A 16,400-nucleotide genomic window follows, 5' to 3' on the forward strand; every position below is an offset into this window, starting at 1 on the left:
TTACACAGAAATAGCTATTGTAAGTATTAATGCCACTTATTGACGTTAACGAGACAGGGTAGGTTTTCAATTGATATTTTTTCATTTAAAAAACATGAACATTTCTAACAGACTCCATACTTTCTAGTACTAGTAGTATCTGCAGCTGATTTTCCCATTGATTAGGGGGAAAATCAACAGCTGCCTTTAAAAGAATTTTCCTCATGAGTATACTCCATTATTCTCCACTTTACAATTCCTTTTGGTTTCGTTCTCGTCCTCGTATGTTGTCTGGATAATTCTTTGTATGAGGTAGGAAATATCATAAACACTGTTCACGATTAAATAACTTATTTATTAATCTTTATTGCAATACAAATACGCTTTCATTTGACACAACATCAATAGTACCTATTTACCTAACCAACAACATACCAACTAACCAGCTAATAATAAAAAATTATAAAATAACTAATAAAGCTTTAAATACAAATATAATTTAATAGTAATTATATCAACAACATTAAGTAGTTGGTGGTAATCGTGTATAAAGTTGCCTAAAAATATGAAATGCACGAGCAGGTGGTTAAAATTTAAAATTGTATGTTAACATGAATTTACATAAAATGATTAATTGTGAATCTACGAGCGAGGGTGAGCTGCCTCCCAGGCATTCAACTCCTCTTCATTGGCGATCTTGAGTTGCACAAACTGTTTCCCAGCGTAGGACATGAAAGTGGTGGGGTCTGGCGAAACACTCCTCTTGAACACTGGAACAGAGGGAACTGAATTTACTTCGGGAAAAGGAAGAAAAACTTTCATTGAAAACATGCATAAAGTTAATTGGAGTGTTGGTAATGACCCCCAAAAAAAGGGTTGTGATTGTCGTTATTGATGCTTACTTACTGATTCTGCTTGCTTGGGACCTTGGTGGTCAGGCTGGATTACCAAGCACTTAAAATAAAATTGTAAGAATAGTGGAAGTACCACTTAAATATCAATACTATAAGCCATCTTTTGGGTATGCACGACCTAAACTGATTGTTGAAAAACTCTGCTGAGAGCATCTGAACTCTTTTGGATGCACCCAGAAGATGTAGAACAAGTATGAGAGGCTTATCCAGTTTAATGGAGGAAAGATAGAATAGCCAACATCCTCAAAAGACAAAAATTCATAAAATGTTATGCCTTATAATTCCAACATAAAGTTGATGCAACGTTTAGTGAATGGCTCACCTCCAGACACAATCTTCTCCATCTTGTAGATGGGGTAGTTTCCACACTCCCTCATTATCATCAGTCCAACAGATCTCGGGTCCTTGATAGGTGGCAATACCACTCTCATAGTCTCCCGCACCATGTCTATGTCCACCTCGTAGTAACCTTCAGTCAACAACAACTACAATTACATAAATTGTTCAAAAAAATAATACCAACTATCAGAATTTGAACATCCAAATCCAAACCTTTCAATATCAGATCAGAACTGAGCCATAACTATTAGACCCGAAACTGATATGAACTGAAATTTCACTATCCCCACACTTCTACTACTTAAAGTCTGTACACAAATTGTTTAGGCGGTTTAAGGGGAAGGTTTCCTGGGTTCCTCCACCACTTTTAGCAAATTTCCCTATAAGGAAGTAGCTTTTACTGTAGGTGGCATGGTAAGACCTGGGTCCAGGACCATTATACTTTTTCATTTTGATGTCTCTAGAGGCCAAAAACACTATTTGTTCAAATTTTTATACACGTATATAAGTACGTGGACTAATACTGGATTTTGAGAAAAATTGGCTTGAAGGTCGAGGCGCGATAAACTTGAATGAGTTGGCGAACTAGCATGATCGGGCCATGGGAACGTGGGTTTATGGTGGGTTTTATAGGGTAAAAATTGGTTTTTCTCAATTTTGACCCTTAAAACATAAAATTTTATAATTTCTCTTCAATCCATTTTAAAGAGCATAAAAAACAAATAGTTTAGTAGATAGCTTGAAGTGTTTTTGTACACGGTTATTGGCTTTTTCAAATTCCCAAGTTATTCTCATGGAGAATAAGTTAAGTATTGTAGTTTGCTTGTTTATGGATATATTTTGATCAAACTTCGCAAATTTATTTATTTTATACTAAGCTATTAATATTTTGCTAAAAACACATTTTATTACCCTCCCTTTAGCAGCATACCTGGGTACTTGTTAACTTGTTACACCTAATGTTGTTAAAATAGATTTAATTGAAATCCAATCGGGTAAATGGAAATTCGCTTAGTCTGCAGGGTAGCTGCGGCGGGGGCATTTTAGCATTGTATATATCAGACAATCAGCTTTGGGTGGTTATTTCAATGGTTGAGGTGGAGGGGATGGAATCGCTTCACTTCAAACCGCCTAAATTTTGTGAACAGAGTATAATACAAGTAAATATAAATAACATGAGATTTTACTTTCTCCTGAAAATGGGTTGCTGCAGCACATTCTAAACATCAGCCACACCTTCACTAATTCAACGACACTGTCATCTCCCGAAGACCAGAATTCAGCACAAAAAATATCCATGAGTGAGATAATAGTAAATATGTTTTAGGATCACACAAAAACTGTCGCTTTTTAACGCCAAAACTTCTATAAAGCAAAATTGCAACAGTTAATAAACTTAGAACTTATTCAGATTGAGGATTTATAATTTGATAAGAACATGTTCAACTAACCATCCCACATCTTGCGGATGAGATCAATGAGATCTTGAGGGGGCAGAACCTGGGTGCGATTCAGAGTCATAACGAAACAACGGCGAGCTTCCACATCAATGATACCAGTTTTGTTCTGTAACAGTAGACAACTTACTCTTTAGTAGGCCTATTAAAAACAGTTGTTCAATCATTTGGTGGCTTTTACCCAGTAACACTTTAGAATTCACACTGTTTGTGGCTTGAATGTGCTAGACACAATTAAATATATCAAAGATGGCAATGTTAAGGGAAAGTTATGATTTAAGGGAAATACATTTTTGTACAGTTACAATATTATCTGATTGACAAAGTGTTATACCATTGACTTTTACTGGGATACTGAAATAGATATCCCATAAAACTCCAGCTGTAGCCAGTTTCTTTTTAAAAATAACATAGTTAACGAGCCAGTCACTAGTCAGAGAGTTTGCTAGAGTCTAAAATTGTAATACCTACTTTATTTTTGTTACTGAGATAGTTGACAAGACATGAAAGATGCTATAGCTGACACCAGTTGTCCAAAATTGGACTTGGCTAAAAAAATTCTCATAGGACAACAGCCATACCAACAAAAATCTGTCAGTGGCTCAAATAAACTACGTCCATATTGATTAAAAAAAAAAAAAAAAAAAAAAAAAACTTAATACAACTTTAACATGGAGATGGAATGTTTAGTTCAGTCAACAGTCGAATGCTGTATACTCATTCAAAGACCTGGGCTCCCTTGAAGATTTTATATCAACACTAAATACCTTGTTGGTTTGTTTAGTTATTTCATTATTCTATTTTTGGCTAACTTTGCATCCTCTCCTTTAAGTATATGACACTATTCAACACATTTTACTCAATGCTGTTTTTTCCCTTTTGTAACAATAACCAACTCAGTCCATTCTGTATCATCTACAAACTGGATAAGGGGTAATACAATAGGTTGTCTTCCACCCTTGCTATTTGGACTGGAATTAGCTGTGGCTTTTGAGAGTGAAATGAAGCTTGAAACAGTTTTTTCGTGTTTTTTTAAAGGATTTTAGAAAACAAGGTTATGTTTGTATATGTGTACAAACCATATTGAAGTCATGGACAAATCGACTGCTGCGTCCACCTTCAAAGTTCGGGACTGTGATCTTCTCATAGCTGCTGGCTTCTCCATCAATGTCAAACTCCTCATTCAAGAAGCGACTCTTGGTAGCTTTAGGTCGTGGCATCTGCAACCATCACTTAGTTTAAGAGACAGCTCTTTAGAGAATTGTACAGCATAAATGATTTTAAAGCTTAACGAGGTGTTAGCCCGTCCTACGTACGGGAGTAGTGAGTTAAAACTGTGTATAATTCAGAACAGCTAGCTTACACGTATAAAGACAAATTTTATTGCAGCCTACAGAAGAAAGAGTAATTATCAATTGAGAAGTGTATAGGCCTAGTCAACAATATCACCTTCCAATTCCATCGCATACCTGCCTCTTCCATAATCAATATCACCACAATACAATTACTCATACTATAAACAACTTCCAGTAGGTCTGAATAGAAACTCCCTAAAATAAAACGTAAACATTCAATAAAATTCACAGTACACACAATTATAACGTTGGTGTCCTGACATCATTAAACGAATCATCCTCACATATCAATTTCACTGCATCAATTGCTAAATAAATAAGTGTAAACAAAGAAAAGTAAAAACAACAACATATAGTCATATAGTTTGTTTTTGTACACAGCTGAGTCAAAAATAAAATAATATTCATTTGAACAAAAGAACTGGTCACATGTTGAAGGAATTTAAAACGTAAACACGCTAGTAAAGCTAGTGACGTAATCAATTGTCTATGTTTATTATCCATTCCGTTATCAGTTCTATCCTTAATAATTAAACCACCCTCATTGAATCAATGCACACCGTAATTCCCCATATTCATTTATTTAAACTATAAAATATTCAAAGCCTCCAAACTTAACCACAACTAAACACACGCCAAACAACTTTTTAGATTTCATAAAAGGATGGTTATTCTAATTGCAGTATCCTAGGTCAATCTATATATCTTTGTTCATATATTCTTTTGTTCATCTATCTTTGGATAAAACCCGTCTGAGGTTGTGGTGGTAATTTAAAAACATATTCCTGAAGATTCTTGATCTCCTTCTTTATGACATAAATATTTCCGGGCCTAATCCAAACAAAGTATAAGCATTGAAAAATATTGATTGATTGATTGTAAACAAACCAAGATGAATTAAAACTTGTAAAAAATGGATTTTCCTACCTTTTCCTAAAAAAGTTGAGCAGTAAATTAATAGGGATATCCTCTTTTTAAGACTCATGTACAGAGCCTCGACTTGTATACATCGATGGTGTTACTTATCTCGGTGGTCTACTAATCTGACTTATTTCCTATAACCAATGACAAAATCAGAGTAAATAAAATAACCTCATAGTTTTATAGAGCATTTTTATATTTAACCAGCTGTTAAAATAAAATTACATTGCACTAAAACAAACCGAAGATTACAAAGATTTATTTAAAAAATCCTTTAAACATCCTAGTATTTTACTATGTATATTTAAATAATCTGTCATCCTCTTACAGAAGAATTGAACGTATCAATGATTAGCATTACACATAGTATAAATAAGTCAACCCTAAGTATGTCTTTACATTTTTATCCATATGCTGAATTTGTGACACAAAAGCTGAATGTTTACAGCTGTTATGTTAAGCAAATTATTTTATGCCAAAAGCTAGTTTAGAATCTTAGCGTCGGCTGCTAGACTTTTTAAAAATTAAAACTTAATTTCTAAAAAAACTGGGACCCTAAACTAAAATTATGGCTTCGACATTCCCTAGTTCTCAAAATTATCTTTCTTTCAACACAAAAATCACGAAAATCCGTCGAGTGGTTGATTCAGAATCGTGAAATAAAAAAACACTGTTTCGTTTTAATATTATATAGATTTCCTGCGGTTGAGTTGAAAATAAAATTCTGGCCTTTTTGGGTTGACTTAATTATTTTAAACCCTGGATATTTATTAAAGCGAATCTCAAAGACAAGTGGAGCACATAGGTAAGCAGCGATGTTGCCAGCTGCAAGCCCAATAATATGCAATTTAATTGCGGACTAAGTTAGGATAATCAATGAAATAAATTAATCTGTTTTTGAATAATTACTCTAAAGAAAGGTATATTTAATTATTAACAGTGGGCCTAAAATTTTGGAAAGTTAAACGTATGACTCATATATGACTATAGTTTATACATTTAAAATTTAAGTGTAGGCTATATTATGTACCGATTTCGTCGTATAAACAACGAATTAACGTGTAGCAGACGAAAACAAAAAGTCAGCTGATCAATTACCCAGAATTCCAAACACAAAGTGGTAGGGGAATGCAGCGAGCCGCCAGCAACCAGCGTATCTGTGTGGTCTGTTCCTCTCCAACTCTCAACGTATCTAGTTCGGTAAAACTTTTCTTCGTTCGTGCAAATTAAATTCATCTCGCGGCGTTTGGTCGGGCAATCTTCAAATTTCTTCAAATTTCTCAAAATTCTCAAAAGTTCGTTAACCGGCCAACGCAGTCCGTATTTGAAAATTTCACAATCGTCACACGAGTTTCAATTGATCGCGTTTGTATTAGAATACCGACTAGGTACATTTCCTCATCCTTATCCCCTTATTTGTGTCATATTTGTGGACGTCCAAAACAGTAAGTAATCTGTGTCATTTATTTGGTATATATATTGAAAATTCAGTGAGTCGCACTTTGCAAATTTTTCCTGTCTTGTTTTGTTAATTCATGTAGAATAAGCACATGTTCACAGGTTCGATCTCAATTTGCTGATTTGTATATCCATTCATATTGTAACAATCCGCTTTATTTATTAGACTGTGATAATCCAATAGTATTAAGAATAAATAGATGAAAATGTTTTTATAGGGTAATTCAGAGTTGCTTTGTAATATTTTTATAGTATTGGAATTTTACACAGAGTCATTATTAAAGGTACAATTCGTTAAAGAGTGTCACAATCAGTATTTAAATTTGGGGGAATCAAATTAATATCAAAGGAGGGAGTAGGTAGCTGGTTCGGCTGAATCCGGAAGTGTTATCGGAGGTTGTGCCAGTTTGCATATAGATGAACCGCCAAAGTGCCAAATAAGCCATAAAACAATAAGCGACGTTCCAATAAGCATTACTACGACTAAACGCAATACTGTTTAATCAGTTGACCTTCGAGAATCGACCTTCATATTTACATCGTTGGCCAACGAACAGGACTTGCTTGGCACTGGTCATCTCAAATTAAATTAAATACCACTCTTTCGTTGACACCTTCGAGATCGGTGTGTAGCCGCGCCGAATCTTCCCTTTTGATAAATTCATTCAACATTCTCAAACACAGGAATTCTAATTGATTGTGTCGCTCAATGGTTATTTTGTCTTACATAAACAGAATCAGTAACTTCCAATTGTAATCATTGTGCTAAGTAAATACTGTACAATAAATCAAATTGTTACTCACTTTTTAGTTCTCAATAACCTTGGTAATTCAGTATATGCAATAATATCTAATTGGTAAACAGAAGGTAATTCAATAAATCATAGGCCACTACAAAAGATTCACCTTTTAAGTGCAACACTAAATATCAGTGTGGTAGTGAGCAGGTTAAATTCAGTGTAGATTTAAGATTGGTATTATTATTACAAAGGTATTGCAGTCTGGAAGAACTTCAAACAGTACCAAGGACGTCCCATAAGGACCTTTGGGGAGTATTTTTATTTTTCAGGGCCCACTCTAATATTTATTTAACACCAAGCTTCCACTGCCAAAGCTCTGATTTGTACATTTACTTTCCAAGTTCTTCCAACCCAGGGGCAACCAAGATTTGTAAAGAATTCACTTTGAGAGCATTGCAAGGAGTAGATATATTTAAATATAATATTTAAATATATGAGAGTAGAGTTTTCTTTTTTTTCCTTTACAATTAGAAATTAAAGATGTGGTAGCCCCTAACATTCTGCGAAATTTATTTGTCAATGTATTCTGTTGGGACAGGAATCTAAAAACAATTAAGCGATTGTGGAAGCCGTCTGCAAGGTATGCGTAGTCGAATATTCTTGATCACTGAGGAGGATAGCTGGCAGGAGATGGCCACAGTGTTAGCAATAGGTGACATTGATTTCACTGCAATCGCAGGAGATCCTGGGATTGACCGGCATTGAATAAAAAGACATGGAAATATCAAGAATTGACATTCCCCAAACATTTTATGCAATTAAGAATTGGAATTAACACATCCCTATTCTAAAGGTTAAATAAAAAATGCATGGCTTAATGCCCAGGTTCTTCAACTTCTAACAGAATTCACACTTTTGAAGGTTTTCATGATCAAGTGGGTACCCTGATTAGCTCCAGTAGATATGATAAAACCACCAACCTCCAGGTTCATCTTGGTGCTGTCTGAGAAGTAAGGGTCCTCATCAAACTTCTCCATGTCTACGTACGGGATGCGGCACCTGCCTCTCAGGCGATGCATCTGTCAATCAAACTATCTGTTAGACTCGGGCATTAACTTTTAAGGGTACTAAATACATTGCATCTTATTAGAAAAAGCTAAAGCCTGTTTTGATGTACACTTCATGTCAGTTAGGCTATATTTGAATACATGGTAACTAAATTTTTTCTCACTTGTTTTAGGTTGAATTCTACAATTTGTGCTGTGCACTTTGGAATTTCAATAATCGTAAGTTAATAAATACAAAGGCATTTAACCCTAAAATAATTTCAACAGTACTATAAGGATAAAAATCTTTTATGGATGTATGTTTAATATATCACTAATGAAATTACTGCAACTAAACAAAGTGGTACAAAAATCCCTTCCAAACCTCATAACAAATTTTTGAGTAAACTTTCATATGTATTCAAGTTGTTTTCTTAAAGACTTAAGCATTAAATTTGTTGGCACTCTTCGACAAAGGAATTAAATGGTCCATTAGAGAAATTCTGACATGTCCTTATCTAAGGAATAAATAGGCCTAAATATCTTTAAAAGGTTCTTTTGGGATAATTCGCCCCAAAATAACTTTTATCAATATCTAGAACATGTACAGTAATCATAAAAACTATTAAGTTAGCCTACTTTAAAAATTAACTATCATCAGCTAAAATTATCTTATCAAAATCACAACAAAACTTTATAAATATGTAAAAGGACTTCTAAAATCAATTCTTGCGCAATTGATAAACATTTGGATATTGGATAAATTTTACAGCATTAAACAATTACAGCATCTGAAAATAGGGTACCATTAACCATTGGGTAAAACCCCTATCATTGCAAATAAATATATCATTGAGTGAAAACCCAACATTAAAATAGGTATACTATTGATTGATTGAAACCCAACTTTGCATCATATGGTTGGTAAACCATTTTGCACCATTGAGCAAAAATCCCCATTCAATTAATCATGAACGACAGCAATAACATGAACATATTTTATTGGAAATTCTACCAAATTTTTCCAACACATTTAAAACAAAGTTTATTGTAATGCCAATTGTTTGGAAGTAGGAGAAACGTTGGAAATCTGGATACAGGTTGATTTAGATCAATGCTCAGCTCCAGATCAATGAGGCGTAAACTTAAATGTCTCTACACAGCTGACATCAGTGTGACTATTGGAACAGTTAATCGTCATGCTACTAAGTTTCATAGGATTTTTTTTATACTATAAAACAAAGGAGTACCTACTATAGAAAGTTGTACATTCACATTTATTTTAATGAAAGAACAAGAAGACTAAATTGATTGTACTTTAGCTGAAATTTACATCAATTTTATTTTGTATACCTACATGAAAATTGAGATGAAAAAGTTTTGATAACTATCAGAGGAGTAGCATCAACATCTAAATGTATGTGAATTAAAGTATCCAACAAAAATTAGGTAAAAAATCTAATTATCAAATTAACTCTGTAGCCAGTCATCAATGTTATTGGTCTATCAATTTGGAGGTTGGAAAACTAAACTAGCATTGAACAGTAAAGAAGCTAAATATATTTTTTTTGTATTATTAATTATATTCAACATTAAATTTCTTTTTTGCATTCCTCCGTAGCCTATATTTAAAATTACAATCAAACGGTCTTTCTTCATATTTTAAATTGGCCCGTATCCATTGATCAGACTTGAAACACCAATTACTCAAATTAATTACGATTTATTTAAAACAAAAACAAGCAACCCATGTTCACTTATTAAAGTAACGACCATGATAACAAACCTGGGAGAAAACGAACTGCTTGTAGATGTAGAGGCCACCGAGGATGCCGCAGCACAAGACGAGCAACGCCATCATGAACAGACACGCAGTGGTGACGGAGGACGCACGGCGTGCGCGAGCGCGCAACACCAACACACGAGGGTCTACAGTGGGTTCTGCCGGCCCAGTCTCCACATCTCGATGGGGCTACAGCACAGAATCACTCGGTTAAATAAACAGTATCAGCAAATAGGGGAAGGTCACAAAAATTGCAATAACATTTTAATGCAAGACTAAATTACTTACGTAATCCCATCACAGCATAAGAAATGTTTATCAAATGAGTTAATGTTTTGATGTTAAAACACCATCGTCAGCTTTAGGTACTTGTAGAGTTGATCAGTTGTAGACATCTTCATGAAGGGTAAACACAATACAGCACAAGCAAAATTACGAAAAGTACAAAAACAGACATTGAAACATTTAAAATACCCTTGCCGCAGCAAACCTACCGACTAAGCGAATTTCCAGTGGCCTGAATTGATTTTCAATTAAATGTATTTAATTAACATTAGGCTTTATGAGTGCTTGCTGCTACAGGGAGGGTAAAAAAGTGTGTTTTTTAGTAAAATATTAATAACTTAGTATAGGCCTAAAATAAATAAATGTACCAAATTTGATCAAAATATATCCATAAACAAGCAAACTACAACATTTTACAATATTCTCCATAAGAATAACATGGGAATTTTAAAATAACAATTTTTTGAATTTTCTCCGTAACCAATAATTGTACAAAAACACTTTGATATACCAAATTATTTGTTTTTTTAAGTTCTTTAAAAAGGTCTGGAGAGAAATTGGGAAATTTTGTGTTTAGAGGGTCAAAAATTAGAAAAACCAATTTTTACCCTATAAAATCCCCCATAAAACCCCGTTCCCATGGTCCGATCATGCTGGTTCGTGAATTTATTCAAGTTTATCCCGCTTTACACCTTCAAACCAAATTTCATCAAAATCGGACAAAAATTACTTTAGTTATCACGTTCACGGACACATATATATATTATATAGGCTATACATATATAAAACTTTGAACGAATATTGTTTTTGGCCTCTGGGGACATCAAAATGAAAAAGTAAATTTGTCCCGGGCCTAGGTCTTACCATACCACCTACGGTAAAGCTAATTACCAAATTGAATTAATTATTGATTTTATTCCAACTTTTTCTTTTAACTTATTAAAATTAAAAAGATACCCCCGCCACAGCAAAACTGCAGAATTCCCATTTCCCTGGCTGGACTAAAGTATTCCCTTAAAATCGTCAGATTTATTTCCTATTTAAATAACATTAATGTTTAAGAGATAAATGATGGTTTTTCTAATTTTTGAACCCTCAAAACACAAAATTTCCCAATTTCTTTCTAGACCTTTTTAAAGACCTTAAAAAACAAATAAGTTAGTATATCAAAGTGTTTTTGTACGGTTATTGGTTATGGAGAAAAAAAAATTATAATTTAAAATTCCTATGTTATTCTTATGAAGAATTTTGTAAGATGTTGTACTGTAGTTTGCTTGTTTATGGATATATGTGGATCAAACTTGGAAAATGTATTTACGTTGCTATTATATTTTACTAAAAAATACACTTTATTAGTTTCCTTGTAGCAGCAAACTTGTAAAACCTATTGTTATTTAAATAGATTTAATTGAAAATCAATTCAGACAAATGGAAATTCGCTTAGATGGCAAGTTTGCTGCGGCGGGCTATTTACAACATTTTAATCATGCAAAAATGAGTTAATTTCCACGAGAGTGACCTTAGCAATATTATTTATCACTATTTTACGGCGGTGTGCAAAACTTGCACTGAAGCATAGACCACCTCAAAATTTAAATTTAACAGACAACATATTTTTCTATAATTTACTTGTTACTTCTATGTGATTTCTGTACATTGGCAAAAAGTTTTTTTTAGTGTTAAGTTATATGATTGATTAAATGTCTACTGGATATACTGTATATCTACTTTATAATACAGATACATAGTGAATGGTTATTTACCACTATTAACTGAAAAGCAACTCATGTCTTATCTAATCCTTCAACTGATAACCATTTATCAACAATTTTAGTATCAAGTGACTGCAATTCTTGATAACATTAAGTCAGAGTAGAAATTGTCAATAAAAATATGGGTATCTTTGAAAACAAAGTTACTTTTATAACAGTTTATCCATCAACACAGTTTATGATGAAGAATACAAACTTTCATCACAGCTGCCACACATCTTAAATAAGTTGTGTCATACTTAGATGAAATGACTATCTGGATGGGTTTACATTCTTGTGCACTAAAACCTACAGTACTTGCAATAATTACACCTTTACCTGTGTTTATCTTTTAGTACAAAGGTAAAAAGTTTGTTACTGTATTTCAAGAATTGCAATGGGGCTCTAACGATAAAACAATGGTAATTTGAACAACATTTATTTCTATTCACTAACTTACCTTAATTTTCTAAAACATTTTCTTAATTTAAATCTTTAAATGATCACAAAATACAGAAGTATGAATTATTGACACATAAAGTGGGCCAATGCACGAATCGTGCAATCAGTGTCATCCTCCCTTAACAAACTTAAAATTAATTTCCTATCAACTCTTGTTGAATTTGAATGAATGATGAAGAACACAATTTTGCTAGGATTACAATGTCTCTTTTAGGGGACCTTAGTGTTGACAATATTTTTGAATAATATTTAATGATAGGCTACTGTAGTTTATACTGCAGTTCCTTTGGCAGGTGATGTGCAGAATCCCTTTATCAATTTAAATATAGGCTCAAAAATAAGCACCAAAAATGGCTTTAAAAGTTAAAACATTTATGGGCCTTACACAGAGCATAGAATAAAAATAGAGGCTGCACTTGCCGTCTGGTGTGAAGCAGGCTTCTCGTACCAAGATGGCGGCCGGCCCGGTCTGCATTTACATTTAAACCATTATATTGTTACCATCGAAACCACCAATCAATATTTACTTTTAAAACTCTCACCTCAGAACTTTGAAAGCCCACAGGGCAGAGTCCTAGGTCAATATCGAAGGGGGGATAGTTCTATATGTATCATTGGAGCGGTAGCTTCATCTAATTCATAAAGTAGCATAGAATAACACAGTGGTAATGACGCCGTGTTTTCCAAGTTCCGAGCCCGACTCTCTTACCAAGATGGCAGAAATCGGCTTTACTACTGGTATAGCTGTAGGTATAGGAGTGGCGACTCTATAATTTATTCTATGCTCTGTGGGACCTTATGAGTTGTTATACTAGTATGATAAAAATAGAAACAACAGTATTCAATAACATTGACAAATCTTTTTATTCATTTCATCCCTTGTTTCCACTTAACTAAAAATGGAAGAAACTGTGAATTTTAGATATTTTACGCTTACCACATCAACAATACTAGGCCTATTGAAAATTGCGTTGATTTTCAGAAAAATGTTTGATTCCAAAACAAGCTAACTAAGGTAGCCTACCGTACAATAAGCTAAGCATAACTAAGGTAACTAAATGCAAAATAAGTTATTAGGAGACAAGATGAAGACCAGAATAAAAGGCGAAAACCAGGTACTTAATTGTTTGGATGCCAAAAATCTTCAAAACTAAACAAGCACTAGAATCACCTTTTGGTTTATATTTCTTATAACTTCACCATACTTCTTATATAACTTTTAAGTTAATATTTTATCGTTAATTTAAATTTTGGTTATTGTTTTTGTTAATTTACTTAATATAATGTGTTGGTATAACCACTGACTTTATATCTACATGTATAACTTAATAAATTGTGTTTTTGTTTTTTAGAGTTAGGCGTATGATCAAATATTAATAAAAATGTAAACTAAACAATTTTGAAATTGATGTTTACAATAAAAATATATTTTATTATTATCAATATAGTTATTAGGACTATCCCTATCAATATATATATTATTCAATCCGATATATAGAACCGAACAAGTTTCAATATAACTTAGCCTACTGTACCTATATTGTTATTCATTCAATAATATGTCGTAGGCTCTATACGGAACTGCAGCTGCCCATCAGGACAGCAAATATTATGTTCAATAGGATATAGGCCTCTAACAGGGTTTCAATTTTTGAATCCAACCCTGTTTCCCAGTGGCGGATCTAGAACAGTTGCAAGGGGGTCTGCCTTGTTCGGGGGCCCGAAAAATTGGTGTAAACAAGTCTCCAAATTGGCAGTTTCATACCATTTCTTTGTCCAAAGTTCGTGTGACAAATTATTTTACGCAATGTGTATGCACTACTGTATTACTAGTAAAAAATATATGTATTTGTATGCCCTAGGGGTGCGCGGTGGCCCCCTTCACCCCTCCTCTGGATCCGCCACTGCTGTTTCCTTGGTTGGTGTAATCAGCTTGGCTGCACTTAAGCATCTCTTTAGTACCAAAATTCACAGTTTTTCCATTTATATTTAAGTGGAAACAAGGGATAAAATGAATAAAAAGATTTGTCAATGTAAGGTATTGAATACTGTTGTTTCTATTTTTATAATAGGCCTACTAGTATAACAGCCCATAAGGCCCATAAATGTTTTAACTTTTAAAGCCATTTTTTGTGCTTATTTTTGAGCCTATATTTTTACTTTCCTGTATATTAAACTCTATAAAAGTTACTCCCTATAGTTCGACACGCCCTTAAGTCTACAAAGTGTCGAAGTAAGTTTATCGAGGTTCTACTTTAATAGATTTATTGAATAGTCTATATATCGATATTTTTTATTCGAATGAGTGTAGGACAGATAGGCCTACTTAAGTGCAGCCATCAGCTTGGAGCTGGGATTTCCATGAGTAGACTAGCTAAAGGCGGGGTGGGGGGAGTATGTATAGAAAATAGAGGCTAGCTAACTTTTACAGTAGCTATAAGGGTCCACACAGGGGGAGTGATCTGGTCTAGTGGTTAGAGCGTGGGACTCCGGTTCCTGGGGTCCCGGGTTGAAATCCCGCCAAATCACCAATGGATTTTATCTAAGTGATAATGCCGTAGGCTAGGCCTAACCCTTAGGTCCAGCCTGAAGTATAATGTGAAAAACAATTCCAGCTCGTGCCTAGCGTCCTAGGAAAAAAAATTAAGGGTCCACAAATTAGCTTGAAATCTGTAGGTATATCAAACCATGAAAATAGCAAATTTCAATTATTTAAGACTTATATTCCTATTCAGAACCAGTTACTGTAAAGAATAGTTTGCCTTTGATCTTTTCTCACGTTTAAATTTAGCCCATTTCAGATTTTTAATAAACTGGCAAGCTCAAGTTTAAAGCCTAAATCTAATCCCCCCTCGTAAAATATATGACTACATTTTCCTACTAAATTCAAAACTAGGTACCCGAGGCAACCCATATAGGCCTTAAACAGCTAAACATTTAATCTTGTAATTTAGACAATAGTCCAAGCATAATAAAGAGTTTTAACATACCAAACATTCTGCAACTACGAGCGGTTGATCAAGCTTATCCCCTTTCTTTTCACTCAGAGGTTTTGTTATCACAGTCATAATGTTAACGCTCAACTATTAACGATTCAGAATAAAAATTTACTTTACACTCTTGATTTTTCTCTTTACAGCAAAATTAGCTTATTTACGCATCTACTACTTGAAAATTGACTTTGACATTAACTTTGACGTTAGTCTGTGTCACAACAACAACTCCCAACTCCCAACCTAATCCAATCCAATACCAAACAGTCCCCCATCCCGGGGGTCCAGTTTACGCAAGACTCACGGGGCGCTCCATGACGCACAATTCTATTGGCCCCTACGAGAGGCGGCCGTGCCTCATGGCGTGACTTCGGTCTCTTCTCTCGTGCGTGGGATCACGATTTTTGCAGACTCAACGATACTTTTTGAGTCTATCGGTGTTGATAGTGTGTAGTGGTTAACGTATCAGGCTGATGATTTGATGGTACCAAGATCGAATCCCACCGTGGGCGTGGGCACAAACTTTTTCTCAAAGATTTAGCTTAGAATGCGATTACTTCTTAACTGTACATATTTTGAATTTCAGGCATTTATAATTTCATTTTATGAACAGAACAATTTTTTTCGATTAGTAAACCTCCATTAATCATTAGTTTTTTTTCATTACCAGCAAGTTTGGTTGGTATGTTCTGTAATGACAGTTTAATTTTATAGTAAACAAATATATAAAATTAATTTCATTGTTTTCTTAGTTTTATAATAAAAAAATTATTAAATTTATTTTTTATTTTTTTGACTGATTTTGTTTGTATGAAAAAACCGCAGCTAGAATAAAAATTATGCATCCCACTCTTGAAACACGAACTTTTTGCCAAAGATTTAGCTTAGGATGCGATTACTTGTTAACAGTGCATCTT

At 33.9% G+C, this 16,400-nt stretch overlaps 1 protein-coding gene across 1 annotated transcript; it reads right to left on the reverse strand.

Moving 5' to 3' along the window:
• Positions 1-313: 313 nt before the first annotated feature.
• LOC129000731 (integral membrane protein 2C-like) lies at positions 314-15,708 on the reverse strand. Its single transcript, XM_054427704.1, has 7 exons — positions 15,481-15,708; positions 9,996-10,181; positions 8,144-8,242; positions 3,769-3,909; positions 2,684-2,798; positions 1,216-1,362; positions 314-749 (listed from the first exon to the last, which is right to left on the reverse strand). Exons 1-7 carry the CDS (start codon positions 15,556-15,558, stop codon positions 622-624), a joined length of 894 nt encoding a protein of 297 aa, XP_054283679.1. The 5' UTR covers positions 15,559-15,708; the 3' UTR covers positions 314-621.
• Between the last annotated feature and the right edge of the window lie 692 nt (positions 15,709-16,400).

Source organism: Macrosteles quadrilineatus, unplaced genomic scaffold, assembly GCF_028750875.1.
Source record: "Macrosteles quadrilineatus isolate MER2022 unplaced genomic scaffold, UCM_ALF_1.0 Scaffold_8__2_contigs__length_117827958, whole genome shotgun sequence".
Classification (NCBI taxonomy): Eukaryota; Metazoa; Arthropoda; class Insecta; order Hemiptera; family Cicadellidae; genus Macrosteles; species Macrosteles quadrilineatus.